Source organism: Nerophis ophidion, linkage group LG07 (assembly GCF_033978795.1).
Source record: "Nerophis ophidion isolate RoL-2023_Sa linkage group LG07, RoL_Noph_v1.0, whole genome shotgun sequence".
Classification (NCBI taxonomy): Eukaryota; Metazoa; Chordata; class Actinopteri; order Syngnathiformes; family Syngnathidae; genus Nerophis; species Nerophis ophidion.
The window spans coordinates 63,124,129-63,141,813 of NC_084617.1; the positions used below are offsets into that span (position 1 = coordinate 63,124,129).

At 40.5% G+C, this 17,685-nt stretch overlaps 1 protein-coding gene across 2 annotated transcripts in view; it reads right to left on the reverse strand.

The window, feature by feature from the left end:
• The window catches only part of slc20a1a (solute carrier family 20 member 1a), a 31,008-nt gene extending 22,077 nt beyond the window's left edge, over positions 1-8,931 (reverse strand). For both annotated transcript variants that reach the window (XM_061905028.1, XM_061905027.1), the window contains exons 1-4: positions 8,821-8,931; positions 3,715-4,236; positions 1,522-1,662; positions 1,357-1,442 (exon numbers count right to left, since the gene is read on the reverse strand). In XM_061905028.1, the coding sequence (XP_061761012.1) occupies positions 1,357-1,442; positions 1,522-1,662; positions 3,715-4,063 (576 nt within the window). In that variant the 5' untranslated portion in view covers positions 4,064-4,236; positions 8,821-8,931. The remainder of the gene's footprint in view (positions 1-1,356; positions 1,443-1,521; positions 1,663-3,714; positions 4,237-8,820) is intronic.
• Between the last annotated feature and the right edge of the window lie 8,754 nt (positions 8,932-17,685).

A 17,685-nucleotide genomic window follows, 5' to 3' on the forward strand; every position in this document is an offset into this window, starting at 1 on the left:
ATTATGAATCGATCATTTCGAAAGATCGTGTTTCGAAGAGGGTCCCTTGCGAAGGGCAGAGATGGGCATCGCCACCACTTGTCGACTGGTGCTGAAGAAAGGTGCAGGGCCGACCTTCAGGTTGTACAGGTACGACCATATAGTCTCACTAAAACACTAGTAACACAATAAGCAGATAAGGGATTTTCCAGAATTAACCTAGTAATTGTGTCTAATAACATGTGAATTGCTCCCACTGCCCTTGTCTTTTTTATTTTTATTTTATTTCTTATTTTTTTCCCCCTAGTCCAGGGGTAGGGAACCTATGGCTCTAGAGCCAGATGTGGCTCTTTTGATGACTGCATCTGGCTCTCAGATAAATCGGGGCTGACATTGCTTAACACGATAAGTAATGAATAATTCCGCTGGTAATCACAGTGTTAAAAATAACGTTCAAAATATTTTCATGCATTTTGATCCATCCATCCGTTTTCTACCGCACCTGCTCAAGAAATCACATTAATGGTAATAAGTATTGTATTTATTATTGGTTAGCTTCAGAATAGCGATGTTATTAAAAAGATAAGTTATGTATTATACACTAAAAATGTTGGTCTTACTTAATACTACGCAAATTTAGTTTTATTCAGTGTTAAAAAATATTATATGGCTCTCACAGAAATACATTTAACAATATTTGGCTTTCATGGCTCTTTAAGCCAAAAAGGTTACCGGCCCATGCCCTAGTCCTTCACTCTCACTTTCCTCATCCACAAATCTTTCATCCATGCTCAAATTAATGGGGAAATCGTCGCTTTCTCATTCCAAATTGCTCTTGCTGCTGGTGTCCATGAATGTAAACAATGTGAGGATGTGAGGAGCTCCACAACCCGTGACGTCACGCCCACATCGTCTGCTACTTCCGGTAGAGACAAGGCTTTTTTATTAGCGACCAAAGTGTGTTGGCCCTGCGATGAGGTGGCGACTTGTCCAGGGTGTACCCCGCCTTCCGCCCGATTGTAGCTGAGATAGGCGCCAGCGCCCCCCGTGACCCCGAAAGGGAATAAGCGGTAGGAAATGGATGGATGGATGGAAGTTACGAAATTTATTGTGGATGTTCTCTACTAAATCCTTTCAGCAAAAATATGGCAATATGGCAAAATGATCAAGTATGACACATGGAATGGACCTGCTATCCCTGTTTAAATAAGAAAATCTCATTTCAGTAGGCCTTTAAGCAGTTGATATTTATGAATTAATTTGGAGTTGCAATCCACCAGTATTTTTATTATTCTATTTAAAAAAAAAAGGGGTGTTGTCTTATATTCAGGTCAATCAGCAATTAGCCCTTAAAACACTTAAAAAGAGTTGCCATACCTTCCTAAGAATGAACTTGCGGAGAAAGTAAAAGAGAAATCCTGACAATATACCAGACAGCACTGGCGACAGGAACCAGGATGCCACTTTGGACGGCAACGGACAATAATAACCATGAGTTTTACGTCACACTTTTAATTTGCGTACTGTATACTTTATACTCACCTATGCGGAGAAGCTCAACCCATTTGATCCCATGGGGACCCCTGGCTACCATGGAATAACCTATTGTCGCGCCAACAATACAGTGAGTTCCAGAAATGGGGAGCCTCAGGAATGATGCAACCAGCTGCCACACAGCAGAGCCTGTAAAAAAAGACAAAGTGCATGGTCTGTGAATGACTGAGCATTTCATGGAAGCTGCTTTTATACCCAAGCATGCACCCACCTGTTCCCAATTAGCCTGTTCACCTGTGGGATGTTCCAAATAAGTGTCTGGTGAGCATAATTCAACTTTCTCAGTCTTTTTTGCCACTTGTGCCAGCTTTTCTTGAAACATGTTGCAGGCATTAAATTCCAAATGAGCTAGTATTTGCAAAAAATAACATTTTCCAGTTTGATTGTTAAATATATTGTATTTACAGTGTATTCAATGAAATATAAGTTCAAAAGAATTTGCAAATAATTGTATTCTGTTTTTATATACAATTTTTAGATTAATTATGTATATATTATCACACAACCCTTATGCTTAAGGGCTGTTGCTATAAGTATTATCAATTGTGCTGAAGTTGTACTTTTTCTATCAGTGCAAAGCAAGTCGTCTCGTATCAGTGTTTTCAGACCCTGAATCGGTCTGCTGACTGCCAAGGGAACATCGAGTGCCGTGAAGTAGACAGGGCGATATCATCAGTATCAACACATTTGCATTTCATTAATAGTCATATATTGTGTCTAACTGGGGCTGTTGAGATTACCCCCCTCTTTCAGCGACAGCTTCAGTGATGTAACCATGGACCTCCCAAATTAATAGAGGAAGCACGTGGCCTGGACTTTAGAGCATAGTTTGGATCTGTAACTAGAGTACAGCCCGAAAAAAGTCTCTCCTCAATTGAGCAAAATTGAACTCTGTCTCTGCATGATTCCTTGCTTCTTGTCTGTGTAATTGATTTCATCAGTGTTTGAACCTAACAACCATGTACACAACGTGCCAACTTCACTAGTTTTGGGTTTTGTAGTTGACCTTATACTTGAGTCGATCTGTCTTGTCTTGAGACTTGAGTTGTACTTGGGGACAAAAAGACTTGAGACTTACTTAAAGGCCTACTGAAATGAGATTTTCTTATTTAAACTGGAATAGCAGGTCCATTCTATGTGTCATACTTGATCATTTCGCGATATTGCCATATTTTTGCTGAAAGGATTTAGTAGAGAACATCGACAATAAAGTTCACAACTTTTGGTCGCTAATAAAAAAGCCTTGCCTTTACCGGAAGTAGCAGACGAGGTGCGTGTGACATCACGGGTTGTAGGGCTCCTCACATCCTCACATTGTTTACAATCATAGCCAGCAGCAGCTAGAGCTATTCGGACCGAGAAAGCGACAATTTCCCCATTAATTTGAGCGAGGATGAAAGATTTGTGGATGAGGAAATTTAGAGTGAAGGACTAGAAAAAAAAATAAAAACGTTAAAAAAAATAGGCGATTGCAGTGGGAGCGATTCAGATGTTATTAGACACATTTACTAGGATAATTCTGGAAAAATCCCTTATCTGCCCATTATGTTGCTAGTGTTTTAGTGAGATTAAATAGTACCTGACAGTCGGAGGGGTGTGGCCACTGGTGTGTTGACGCTCGAGTCCCTGAGGGAAGTAACGGCAGCTGCAGCAGGACGGAAGCTCCGCTGATGTCTCTGGCAAGAGGCGACTTATCACCGCAATTTTCTCAGTCGGAATCCATGTTCGCTTGACCGCTCTGATCCATAGTAAAGCTTTGGCTGTGTTTTTGTGGCTAAAGGGTAAAAGCTTCCCACCTCCATCTTTGTACTTTGAGTTCTCCATTATTAATTGAAAGAAATTGCAAAAGATTCAGCAACACAGATGTCCAGAATACTGTGTAATTATGCGATTAAAGCAGACTTCTTATAGCTGGGATCGGGCTGGAAAATAATGTCCGCTTCAACCAGTGACGTCAAACGCACGCTTCTTCTTACCGCGACATTTTCAACACGGCACTTCGCAGGAAATTTAAAATTGCAATTGAGTAAACTAAAACGGCCGTATTGGTATGTGTTGCAATGTTAATATTTCATCATTGATATATAAACTATCAGACTGCGTGGTCGGTAGTAGTGGGTTTCAGTAGGCCTTTAAGACTTGCCATATATTGGCTTTGACCCACATCTACTGATTACTTACCAAACATTGCACTTATCGATCCCGCCATCAGGACATGTTCAGAGCCGTTGTACATTTGGACGTCGATGATGCCCTTTCGAATGGTCTCGCTGACTTTGGCCCCCAGTAGGACCGAGCCCACCGTCTCAAAGATGGTAGCCAGGATGCAGGCCTGCCGCAAGGTGACCACTCCAGATCCGACCGCCGTGCCAAAGGAGTTGGCCACGTCGTTGGCCCCCACAGAGAAAGCCAGGACGAAGGCGATGATGAAGCCCAGCACCAAAAGCCACATGTGACCGGACATGTCCGACAGCGAGGACGGAGCCACGGTGGTGCTGCCTGCGGCGAAGGCGGCTAATGTGAAGTCCATCCCGAGCTTCCAAACAGAGGTTTTTTTTTTATACCAAGTTGAGATGGTTGTGGGAAATACTCTGATATAAAAATAAGCAATCAAAATGCATCACTATCTAGGTGTGCGTGGTGCTTCCCATTGTGAAGAATCCGTAGGCAGAGAACCACATCCATCGTCACAGCAAACCTGTGCTGCAAAAATAGAAGTGAACGAGTTATTCAGCAGTGAATCCGTGTGATCTTTGGAAGAGACATACATCCTAGTGCTGACATGCATAATCTATTGTAAGTATAGAAAAATAAATCAATCAATCCATTTACATGACATATAGGTTTTATACAGTCGTGGTCAAAAGAACCTAATGTCATGGCTGTCAAACTAGTCTACATTTTCTTTGTGGACTTGGAGAAGGCATTCGACCGTGTACCTCGGGAAGTCTCGTGGGGAGTGCTCAGAGAGTACGGGGTATCGAACTGTCTGATTGTGGCAATCCGCTCCCTGTAAAATCAGTGTCAGAGCTTGGTCCGCAGTAAGTTGGACATGTTTCCAGTGAGGGTTGGACTCCGTCAAGGCTGGCCTTTGTCACCGATTCTGTTCATAACTTTTATGGACAGAATTTCTAGGCGCAGTAAAAGGCGTTGAGGGGATCCGGTTTGGTGGCTGCAGGATTAGGTCTCTGCTTTTTGCAGATGATGTGGTCCTGATGACTTAATCTGTCCAAGATCTTCAGCTGTCACTGGATCGGTTCGCAGCCGAGTGTGAAGCGACTGGGATGAGAATCAGCACCTCCAAGTCCGACTCCATGGTTCTCTCACGGAGTGCCATCTCCGGGTTGGGTAGGAGACCCTACCCCAAGTGGAGGAGTTCCAGTACATAGGAGTCTTGTTCACGAGTGAGGGAAGAGTGGATCGTGAGATCGACAGGCAGATCGGTGCGGCGTCTTCAGTAATGCGGACCCTGTATCGATCCGTTGTGGTGAAGAAGGAGCTGAGCCAAAGGCAAAGCTCTCAATTTACCGGTAGATCTAGGTTCCCATCCTCACCTATGGTCATGAGCTTTGGGTTATGACCGAAAGGACAAGATCACGGGTACAAGCGGCCGAAATGAGTTTCCTCTGCCGTGTGGCGGGGCTCTCCCTTAGAGATAGGGTGAGAAGCTCTGCCGTCCGGGAGGAGCTTAAAGTAAAGCCGCTGCTCCTCCACATCGAGAGGAGCCAGATGAGGTGGTTCGGGCATCTGGTCAGGATGCCACCTGAAAGCCTCCCGAGGGAGCTGTTTAGGGCACGTCCAACCGGTAAGAGGCCACGGGGAAGACCCAGGACACGTTGGGAAGACTATGTCTCCCAGCTGGCCTGGGGAGCGCCTCAGGAAGAGCTGGACGAAGTGGCTGGGGAGAGGAAAGTCTGGGCTTCCCTACTTAGGCTGCTGCCCTGCGACCCGACCTCAGATAAGCGGAAAAAGATGGATGATGGATGGTCATGGCTGTATTGAGTTTCTAATAATTTTTACAACACTTATTTTTTGTGATAGAGTGATTGGATCACATACTTGTTGGTCACAAAAACATTCATGACGTTTGGTTCGTTCATTAATTTATTATGGGTCTAGTGAAAATGTGACCAAATCTGCTGGGTCGAAAGTATACATACTGTCACGACGGGGGGGTCGCAGCTTGCTGCGAAGTTTGTTCCCTCGGAATGCAAACGGATCACTCCGGACAGGACTTGCAGGTAGGGACATTATTCAATCTTGAACAAAAACTCAAAATGGTACAAAAATTCTGGGTATCACTCCATCTTATCTGTCTTGTCTTTTAACAAAGAAACAAGGAAGTCACAATCTTCGTTCAATTAATGTTCTGCAATTTGTCGTCCCCAAAGTAAGAACTGAACTGGGCAAGAAAGCATTTAGGTTTTCAGCACCGAAGCCTTGGAATAACTTACAATTGAAAATTCAACTTCAAACCCTTGTTATATTGAATGAGTTTAAAGCTTCTGTGAAAGGATTGCAGTTTACCTTGTCTGTATGCACATGTGTCATATGAGCAAGTTTTAATGTTGTAAATTTGATGTTTTATGTGTTGTTTACTGTTTTTAATGTAACCTTGCTGCTGCCCTCTTGGCCAGGTTTGATTGATTGATTGAAACTTTTATTAGTCGATTGCACAGTACAGTACATATTCCGAACAAATGACCACTAAATGGTAACCCCCGAATAAGTTTTTCAACTTGTTTAAGTCGGGGTCCACGTTAATTAATTCATGGTAAGGTCTCTTTTGGAAAAGAGATCTTTGATCTCAATAGGATTTTTACCTGGTTAAATGAAGTCTAAATAAATAAAAAGCAAAACAAAACAAAAAAATGTAAAACAAGGCGAAGGAACAAGGTGCAGATCGCACTTGAAGCTAAATTGTTGGGATAAACTATGGCCTGGAACACTCTGGGAACTGTGGCATGAAACTAGCAAGACTACTTGGCAAGGTAACAAAACTTAAGTGGACACGGCATGAATCGAACAATGACGCCAGGCCGACTGACTGGCAAAAGCAGGCTTAAATGGTGCCTCTGATTAGACACAGGTGAGCGTCCCGAACACCAGAGGCAGGTGAAAACAATAAGCTGCCATGGCAACCAAACCAAACTAGGGAGGTGTCAAACAGAAACTAAAAGAGTCTAAAACTAACACAAAATAACTCAACAAAACATGATCTAGACCACAGATCATGACACATACAGCAATTTTTATATTTGGTTACATGTTCCTAGGCAAGTTTCACTGCAATAAGGCACTTTTGGTAGCCATCCACAAGGTTCTGGTTGTATTTTTGACCACTCCTCTTGACAAAATTGGTGCAGTTCAACTAAATTTGTAGGTTTTCTGACATGGACTTGTTTCTTCAGCATTGTCCACACGTCAGGACTTTGGGAAGGCCATTCTAAAACTTTCATTCTAGCTTGATTTAGCCATTCCTTTACCACTTTTGACGTGTGTTCGGGGTCATTGTCCTGTTGGAACACCCAACTGCGCCCAAGACCCAACCTCCGGGCTGATGATTTTAAGTTGTCCTGAAGAATTTGGAGGTAGACCTCCTTTTTCATTGTCCCATTTGTATGATCATAGACTTCAGGAAAATCACAGCCCCACCATCCCCCTTCACTTTGATTGACTCTCCCACCCCCGTCTCCATTGTGGACTCCCTCCGTTTCCTGGGCACCACCATCACCCAGGACCTCAAGAGGGAGCCAAACATCAGCTCCCTCATCAAGAAGGCCCAGCACAGGATGTACTTCCTGCGGCAGATGAGGAAACTTAAGGTGCCGACCGAGATGCCGGTGCAGTTTTACTCAGCCATCATCGAGTCCATCCTCACCTCCTCCATCACCATTAGGTCCCCCGGCGCCACAGTCCAGGATAAGCACCTGTTCTCCCCCAGGACCAGGAGCCATGTGGGTCAGATCACTACTGACTCTTCTCACCCTGGCTGCAAACTATTCTCCCCTCTCCCCTCAGGCAGGAGACTACAGTCCATCCAGACCCACATCTCCTGCCACCAAACCTTCGCGACTTGGACTCAATATCCCTCTTCAAGTCAAGACTCAAAACACACATATTCCGGACTGCTTATTCTTTGTAATCATCCTATCTTATCTATCTTTGTTGTTATTATTGTTGTTTTTATCCGAATGGATTTTATTGTTTTGATTTTGTATGGTGTCCTTGAGTGCCCAGAAAGGCGCCTTATAAATAAAATGTATTATTATTATTATTATTATTATTAACAGTTTTTCCCCTTGGCCATCAGGCACATGAACAATAACAAGATCTGATAGCTCAGTTACAGCTCAATTTATTACCTATTCTGTGTTATGTGTTTTATGTTGCACGATTGCACCGAAAAAATGTCCTAGTTTGTGAACCCGTTCTCAAACAATAGCAATAAAAAAACTATTCTGATTCTGATTCCATTTACTCTCTGTAAAGCACCAGTTCCATTGGCAGCAAAACAGGCCCTGAGCATAATACTACCACCACCATGCTTGACGGTAGGTGTGGTGTTCCTGGGATTAAAGGACTCAATTTTTGTTCTCCAAACATATTGTGGCCAAACAGCTAATTTATTTGTTTCATCTGACCACAGAACTGTCCTCCAGAAGGTCTTATCTTATTCCATGTGATGTCGGATGGAACAAAAATTGAGCAGTTTGGCCACAATTGAGTGTATGAAAACTTTTGACCACGATTGTAGGTATGATATAAGCGAGACGTGGAATTTGAGGAAGTGTCCATGCAAAGATAATTTCTGCTAACTGCCCAACTGTTATCTGTTTCAACACATGAGTCTGAATTTGAACCCACCCCACATTTGTAGTCATACTTTATTTCTTTTTTTAAACTTTTTAAAAGTATGGGTGACATACTTTTTTTAAATTAATATTTTATAGGGTTTTATAACAACATAATGGTGTATATTATCAATATATCATTTATTTGGTCAGTTTTTCCTACTACAGCTATATAACAATAATAGTAGTATTGGACCCACACTAACAGTATCTGCTTAAAAAACGTTCAAAACAGGGTGAATAATTGGTCCTTTCACAGTTCAGTATTAATGAACAAAGTTATTTCAGTCACAATGGAAAGTAGTGTGACTTAAATCTCTTTAGCTCTTCTTGCATAACACAAATGGAGCAACATGATGGCAAAAATACAAAAAAAAAGTGAGCTCATGTGATTCCAGAAAAAAACAAAAACAACAAAACAGTTGGTACTCACATTTGTGCCAGAAGAGAACGTTCCCTCTGGTCTTTGTTGTTCGGAGCCAAGCAGCCTCGATGGAGCTGAATGCTAAGTGCTGTTTGGAACACCGGCTCTGGCTGTGAGGTCTGCCTCTTTATATATTCAGCAGGTTGGGGTCATGAGACTTACGGCTAATGTTTAGCCTGTTTTATCGCCATGTGGAAATAATTGCACCGGGCCTAATGGAAAATGAGAATTCATATGCTGAATTTCCACCAGGGATAATTAAAGTACTTCTATTCTATTCTATTTTATATATATATGATCCAGGAATTAAAAAATATATATATATTTGTTAAATTTAAATCATTGCACTGCCTTTTATTTAGCTACCTCTCTTTGTTTATAATATATATGTTCTGCTGGATCTACTGTTATTTTATGCTGCCCCATTTTTTTCTTTTGCTGCAGCTGTTATATATAATGTAATATCGTACATGGTAATCGGGATTTGTTATATATTGTATGAATTATACACAAATATAATACAAACCCCGTTTCCATATGAGCTGGGAAATTGTGTTGGATGTAAATATAAACGGAATACAATGATTTGCAAATCATTTTCAACCCATATTCAGTTGAATATGCTACAAAGACAACATATTTGATGTTCAAACTGATAAACATTTTTTTTTTTGCAAATAATCATTAACTTTAGAATTTGATGCCAGCAACACGTGACAAAGAAGTTGGGAAAGGTGGCAATAAATACTGATAAAGTTGAGGAATGCTCATCAAACACTTATTTGGAACATCCCATGGGTGTGTGGCCTAATTGGGGACAGGTTGGTGCCATGATTGGGTATAAAAACAGCTTCCAAAAAATGCTCAGTCTTTCACAGGAAAGGATGGAGCGAGGTACACCCCTTTGTCCACAACTGCGTGAGCAAATAGTCAAACAGTTTAAGAACAACGTTTCTCAAAGTGCAATTGCAAGAAATTTAGGGATTTCAACATCTACGGTCCATAATATCATCAAAAGATTCAGAGAATCTGGAGAAATCACTCCACGTAAGCGGCATGGCCGGAAACATTGAATGACCGTGACTTTCGATCCCTATCAAAAACCGACATCAATCTCTAAAGGATATCACCACATGGGCTCAGGAACACTTCAGAAAACCACTGTCACTAAATACAGTTCGTCGCTACATCTGTAAGTGGAAGTTAAAGCTCTACTACGCAAAGCGAAAGCCATTTATCAACAATATCCAGAAACGCCGCCGGCTTCTCTTGGCCCGAGATCATCAAAGATGGACTGATGCAAAGTGGAAAAGTGTTTTGTGGTCTGACGAGTACACATTTAAAGTTATATTTGGAAACTGTGGACGTGGTGTCCTCCAGAACAAAAAGGAAAATCACCATCGGGATTGTTATAGGCGCAACGTTCGAAAGCCAGCATCTGTGATTGTATGGGGGTGTGTTGGTGCCCAAGGCATGGGTAACTTACACATCTGTGAAGGCACCATTAATGCTGAATGGTCCATACAGGTTTTGGAGCAACATATGTTGTCATCCAAGCAACGTTATCATGGACGCCCCTGATTATTTGAGCAAGATAATGCCAAGCCACGTATTACAACAGCGTGGTTTCGTAGTAAAAGAGTGCGGGTACTTTCCTGGTCCGCATGCAGTCCTGCCCTGTCTCCCATCGGAAAAGTGTGGCGCATTATGAAGCGTAAAATACGACAGCGGAGACCCTGGACTGTTGAATGACAGAAGCTCTACATAAAACAAGAATGGGAAAGAATTCCACTTTCAAAGCTTCAACAATCAGTTTCCTCAGTTCCGAAACGTTTATTGAGTGTTGTTGAAAGAAAAGGTAATGTAACACAGTGGTGAACATGCCCTTTCCCAACTACTTTGGCACGTGTTGCAGCCATTAAATACTAAGTTTATTATTATTTGCCCAAAACATTTTTTTTATGAGTTTGAACATCAAATATCTTATCTTTGTAGTGCATTCAATTGAATATGGGTTGAAAAGGATTTGCAAATCATTGTATTCCGTTTATATTTACATCTAACACAATTTCCCAACTCATATGGAAACGGGGTTTGTATATACTCTGCATGAGTCTATTCAATGCCGACTGAACTATTATGTACAAAACGGTTTTCTCTATAGCTCATGTGTGTAAATGTACAGGGTGTATATAACCATGCCGGCACAAAATATGTTACTCTTCAACCTTTTATTTACTAACAGATGACTTCTACCGGAGAAACGTGAGCATCAGCAGAACGGGACTTGTTTCCGAAATGCTACAGTGCTTCCAGATTTGCTGACAGCTTCCTCCTTATCACTCATTTATTTAGCGCCTGTTGGACGAGGTGGATTTTGTGCAAGGTTGGAATAGTCAGCATACAAATAATGAACCAAATTTGGAATAGTTTGACCTTTCTGCTTGTAAAGGGAGGGAGTTCTTCTAATTAAGGTTATTCTCAAGGTGGATGTTTTTTTCCTCCCCGTGTATTCGAGGTTAATCAAAATAACTTTTTTTGCTGTCATATTGAACCATATTATTTATTCGGTATGGTGATGGCGAAGATATCCTCTACGGTGAATAGGATGGGAATTATATCCAACTTCTTAACAGCGGTGCCGAGGTATGGTGGAGATTAAGATGCGGGTGGAAAGTTCTCCAGATATGGTGAGTAGTGTGATTCCCCTGTGGTTGCTACAGGTGGTCTCCCTTATGTTTCCAGAAGGGCAGGATTATGCCCCATAGTCGCCGATCCATATTTCTGCCAGTGGGGGCTCGGTGTTAGTGATTTCCCGATACCAATATTTTTGTACCGGTTTTCTGAAGTGTTCCTGAGTCCATGTGGTGATTTCCTTTACAAGCTGATGTTGCTTTTTGATGCAGTACCGCCTGAGGCATCAAAGGTCATGGGCATTCAATGTTGGTTTACAGCCTTATTGCTTGCGTGCAGTGATTTCTCCAGATTTTCTGAATTTACAGACCGAAGATGATGAAATGCCAAGATTCCTTACAATAGCTCGTTGAGAAATGTTGTTCTTAAACTGTTCGACAAATTCTTCATGAATTTGTTCACAAAGTGGTGACCTTCGCCCATTCTCGTTTGTGAATGACTGAGCATTTCATGGAAGCTGCTTTTATACCCAGTCATGGCACCCACCAGTTCCCAATTAGCATTTTCACCTGTGGGATGTTCCAAATAAGTGTTTGATGAGCATTCCTCAACTTTCTCAGTCTTATTTGCCACTTTTTGAAACATGTTCCAGGCTTCAAATTTCAAATGAGCTAATATTTGCCACAAATAAAGTTTTCCAGTTTTCTAAAATTAAGCATTTGCGGTCCATTTAATCAAAAATAGGTTGAAAAGGATTTGCAAATCATTGTATTCTGTTTTTATTTACCATTTACACAATGTGCCAACTTCACTGGTTTTGGTTTTTGTATCTTATTCAAGAATAGTGAGATAAAGCTACACCATGGAAAGCCCTACTGTGGCCCGGCTGCTTCAGACAACAACAAAAAAGTAGTCGCTTGCCAAGGTTCCACACCATCAGGATTCTAGGAAACTAGCCAGGAAGATGTTATAGCTGGTAAGCTCACGTAAGAAAAGGGCTGCATGGCCAGGGCGGAGTAGTGTTTTGTACGTTTGATATAGCGATGCTAAGCTTGTTCAGATCTCATTGTCCTGCTGCGGGCAGGGGTCAAATTCCAGAGTGGTCTATCCAGTTTGTTCTGGGTAGTTTTGTAACAAAGGGTATTTCTCAGTAATAGTCAGCTATCGGGGATGCCACCTAATAGCATGCTGACAGGCTGTGAACCCTCAACAATTGGGTGGCATAAAGCGCGACTGCTTATTAATGCCAACTTGGTGCCATAAGCCCCCCTGTGGTTATGAGATCTTCTAAATACACAAAACCCGGGCACAGACCAGGTAGGGTTAAGCTCTGCCACACCTCAACTAGGTTGCAATGTTTCTTGTTCAAGTGGGGCGAAACCCTAAGGCCGTGGCAATAACTGTAATAGTAAGCTTACTCAGTAAATTGTTATTCAGTGATATGCTTTCAGTATGTTATTGAAGGAAACGATTGACAGCATCGACTATAAAAATATATTGAAAAAGATTGGGTATTTGGTATTGAGTCCAAGACGACTAGGGAACCTTTTCTGCTGCAGCCTTCCTCCGCCATCGCAGCCGTTGTGGTAGTTCTTAAAATCTACCGTCTTCCGCCTGCACCGCCGTTGAGTCTTCACCATATCCCGGGCTAGGGGCAGTCAGGTACTAGGCCTTTGCCAAGGGCCACCTGGGGTAACAGGTGTAAAGGGGTTAACCTCCTAGTGCCCCAAGACCCCATAGAGGAGCGTCCACTTCCGGATGCACTTTAACCTCAGGCCCAGGACAAATGTATCCGTTTACGTCAATAATTGCACTTCTGTTGATTTTCTTGATTGTTTTATATACATTGTGTAATAAAGTAAAACTGTTCATTTTTCAGTAATTTATGTTTTTTTTTTAGTTAGTTAAAATCAAGTCAAATTTAAATGTGTAGAGCAGGGGTGTCAAACTCATTTTAGTTTGGGGGCCACAGGGAGAAAAATCTACTCCCAAGTGGGCCGGACTGGTAAAATCACGGCACTTACTGCGGGGTCCGTTCTCCCGAAATGCAGACGGACGACTCCGGACGAAAGCGTGAGGTAGGAACATGATTTATTCCTCAAAATGACAAAGTAGTACACAAAAAAACGGAACACAAGGCGAAGGCACGACGTGCTGATCGCACTTGGAGCTAAAGCTAACACTTAGCATGGACTGTGGACAAGGAATTCTCATGAAACTGTGGCATGAAACAAACAAATCAAATATAGACAAGGCATGAAGCAAACAACTAGAAAAAGGGCAAAACTCACGTAACAGGTGCCTGTAGCAAAGAATGACGCCAGGCCGACTGACTGGCAAAGGCAGGCTTAAATAATGCCTCTGATTAATGCTCGAGCAGCAGGTGAGTGGGCGAACACTAATCAGAGACAGGTGAACATAATTAGCAACCATGGCAACCAAAACAAACTCAGAGGTGCACAAACAGGAACTTAAGGAGTCCAAAACTAACAGAAAACACAAAACATGATCGGGACCACGGATCATGACACAAATAAAGACAACGTCAGATTGTTTTCTTGGTTTGAAAATACAACAAGCACATTCTGAAATTCTTCTAATCATAATGTTGTTGGGATTTTATTACACATACATGTTGCGGTGAATAGTGTTCTATATTTATTTGTCGTTATTTATATTTTTCTGAATAAATGATGTGATGATGTTCATCAGTCAACTCATCGGTGTTCATTTCAAATCTATCAAGATAAAAAATTATATCAAAATCAATATACAGGATGTTGTTTATGTAGTTTGTTCATTTTCCTCGACGGATGTACTGACATCATGTGGTTTATTCTTTACATACCGTATTTTTCGGATTATAAATCGCTCCGGAGTATACATCGCACCAGCCGAAAATGCATAATAAAGAAGGAAAAAAACATATATACATCGCACTGTAGTGTAAGTCGCATTTTTGGGGGAAATTTATTTGATAAAATCCAACACCAAGAATAGACATTTGAAAGGCAATTTAAAATAAATAAAGAATAGTGAAAAACAGGCTGAATAAGTGTACGTTATATGAGGCATAAATAACCAATTGAGAAGGTGCCTGGTATGTTAACGTAACATATTATGGTAAGAGTCATTCAAATAACTATAACATATAGAACATGCTATACGTTTACCAAACAATCTGTCACTCCTAATCGCTAAATCCCATGAAATCTTCTTCCTTGATGTCGCTTCTAAACAACTCTGCCAACTCCAAAGGTATGCGTCGCTTCCTCTTGTCGTTTTCTGCTGCATATTTCACTACGTCCATCTTGTAATCTGCAGTACATGATTTACCTTTTGGTGCCATTTTTGTTCAGCCCTTCTCAGTTTTTATAAGTTACCGCCAACGATGAAATGATCCATTTTAATAGCTACGGCAGTAGCATATAGCATATAGATGTTAGCATTCCATGACCCACAATGCACTTCTGCCATGACCCTCCCCCGCCGAATTCTTATTGGTTGACGTGTGTGTGACGATTGCTGACAATTTCTTCGTCTCTTCCGCGAATGAGATAAATGATATTATTTGATATTTTACAGTAATGTGTTAATAATTTCATACATAAATCGCTCCGGAGTATATGTCGCACCCCCGGCCAAACGATGAAAAAAACTGCAACTTATAGTCCGAAAAATACGGTATGTAGCATCATCTACAAAGATACAAAGAATTGCTATTGCGACATCTGGTGGACACATTTAGAACTGCAGTTTCTTTCATTCAAAATTCCAGGGACATTTTTATACTTAAAGGCCATCTGAAATTAGATGTTCTTTTTAACGGGGACAGCAGGTCCATTCTATGTGTCATACTTGATCATTCCGCGATATTGCCATATTTTTTGCTGAAAGGATTTAGTAGAGAACATCGACGATAAAGTTTGCAACTTTTGGTCGCTAATAAAAAAGCCTTGCCTGTACCGGAAGTAGCAGGCGATGTGCACTTAAGGTTATGGGTTGTAGGGCTCCTTACATCCGCACATTGATTACAATCATGAACACCAGCAGCAAGAGCGATTCGGACCGAGAAAGCGACGATTTCCCCATTAATTTGAGCGAGGTTGAAAGATTTGTGGATGACGATAGTGAGACTGAAGGACCAGAAAAAAAAGGCAAGTGGAGCGATTCAGATGTTACTAGACACATTTACTAGGATAATTCTGGAAAATCCTTTATCTGCTTATTGTGTTACTAGTGTTTCAGTGAGATTATAAAGTCATACCTGAAAGTCGGAGGGGTGTGGTGACCGCCAGTGTCTCTGATGGAAGCCATGGAGGAGCCAAGAAAGTCGCAGCTGCCTCTTTGACAGGTGCAGGAGGACGCAAGCTCCGCTCATGTCTCCGGTTAGAGCCGACTTATTACCACAATTTTCCAACCGAAACCTGCCGGTTGACATCTGGTAGAGGAACATGTTCGCTTGACCGTTCTGTTCCATATTAAAGCTTCACAACAAACAAAGAAACACCGGCTGTGTTTGTTTTGCTAAAAGCAGCTGCAATCCACGGCTTTCCACCAACATCGTTCTTCTTTATAGTCTCCATTATTAATTGAACAAATTGCAAAAGATACAGCAACACAGATCTCCAGAATACTGTGTAATTATGCGGTTAAATCGGACGACTTTTAGCCGTGAGTGGTGCTGGGATAAAATGTCCGCTCCAACCAATAACGTCACAAGCACGCGTCAACATAAGCGTCATCATTCCTCGACGTTTTCAACAGGACACTTCGGGGGAAATTTAAAATTGCAATTTAGTAAACTAAAAAGGCCGTATTGGCATGTGTTGTAATGTTAATATTTCATCATTGATATATAAACTATCAGACTGCGTGGTCGGTAGTAGTGGGTTTCAGTAGGCCTTTAACAAACTCATCCCGTGGGCCGGATAAAACCTGTTTGCGGGCCTGATCCGTCCCTCAGGCCGTACATTTGACACCACTGGTGTACAGCAATAACAGTTTGATTAGTCACCTAATAAAAAAAAAAAAAAACTGGTTATTTGTTGCAGCCCTATTTGGAAGACTTTCAGATAATTAAACATTATTTTAAATAAAATTTTACAAAGTGTTTGGTCAATTTTACATGTGTATACACCAGGGGTCACCAACGCGGTGCCAGGTAGCCCGTAAGGACCAGATGAGTAGCCCGCTGACTTGTTCTAAAAATAGCTTTATTTTTTGAATTTTATTTATTTACTAGCAAGCTGGTCTCGCTTTGCTCGACATATTTAATTCTAAGAGAGACAAAACTCAAATAGAATTTGAAAATCCAAGAAAATGTTTTAAAGACTTGGTCTTCACTTGTTTAAATAAATTCATTTATTTTTTTTACTTTGCTTCCTATAACTTTCAGAAAGACAATTTTAGAGAAAAAAAAACAACCTTAAAAAGGATTTTAGGATTTTTAAACACATATACCTTTTTACCTTTTTAAATTCCTTCCTCTTCTTTCCTGACCATTTAAATCAATGTTTACGTATTTTTCATTTATTTATTGTAATCAATAATAAATACATTTTAATTTAATTCTTCATTTTAGCTTCTGTTTTTTCGACGAAGAATATTTGTGAAATATTTTTTCAAACTTATTATGATTAAAATTCAAAAATAATATTCTGGCAAATCTAGAAAATCTTTAGAATCAAATTTAAATCTTATTTCAAAGTCTTTTAAATTTATTTTTTAAAATGTTTGTTCTGTAAAATCTAGAATAAATAATGATTTGTCTTTGTTAGCAATATAGCTTGGTCCAATTTGTTTTATATTCTAACAAAGTGCAGAATGGATTTTAACCTATTTAAAACATGTCATCAAAATTGTAAAATTAATCTTAATCAGGGAAAATTACTAATGAAGTTCCATAAATAATTTTTTAAATTTTTTCTAAAAGATTCAAATTAGCTTGTTTTTCTCCTCTTTTTTTCGGTTGAATTTTGAATTCTAAAGAGTCGAAATTAAAGATAAACTATGTTTCAAAATTAAATTTTCTTTTTTTTTCCTGTTTTCTCCTCTTTTAAACCGTTCAATTAAGTGTTTTTTTCATCATTTATTCTCTACAAAAAACCTTATGTAAAAGGAAAAAAAATGTACGACGGAATGACAGACAGAAAATATATATATATATATATGTATATATATTTATTTATTTAAGTGTGTATCAAACTGGTAGCCCTTCACATTAATTAGTACCCAAGA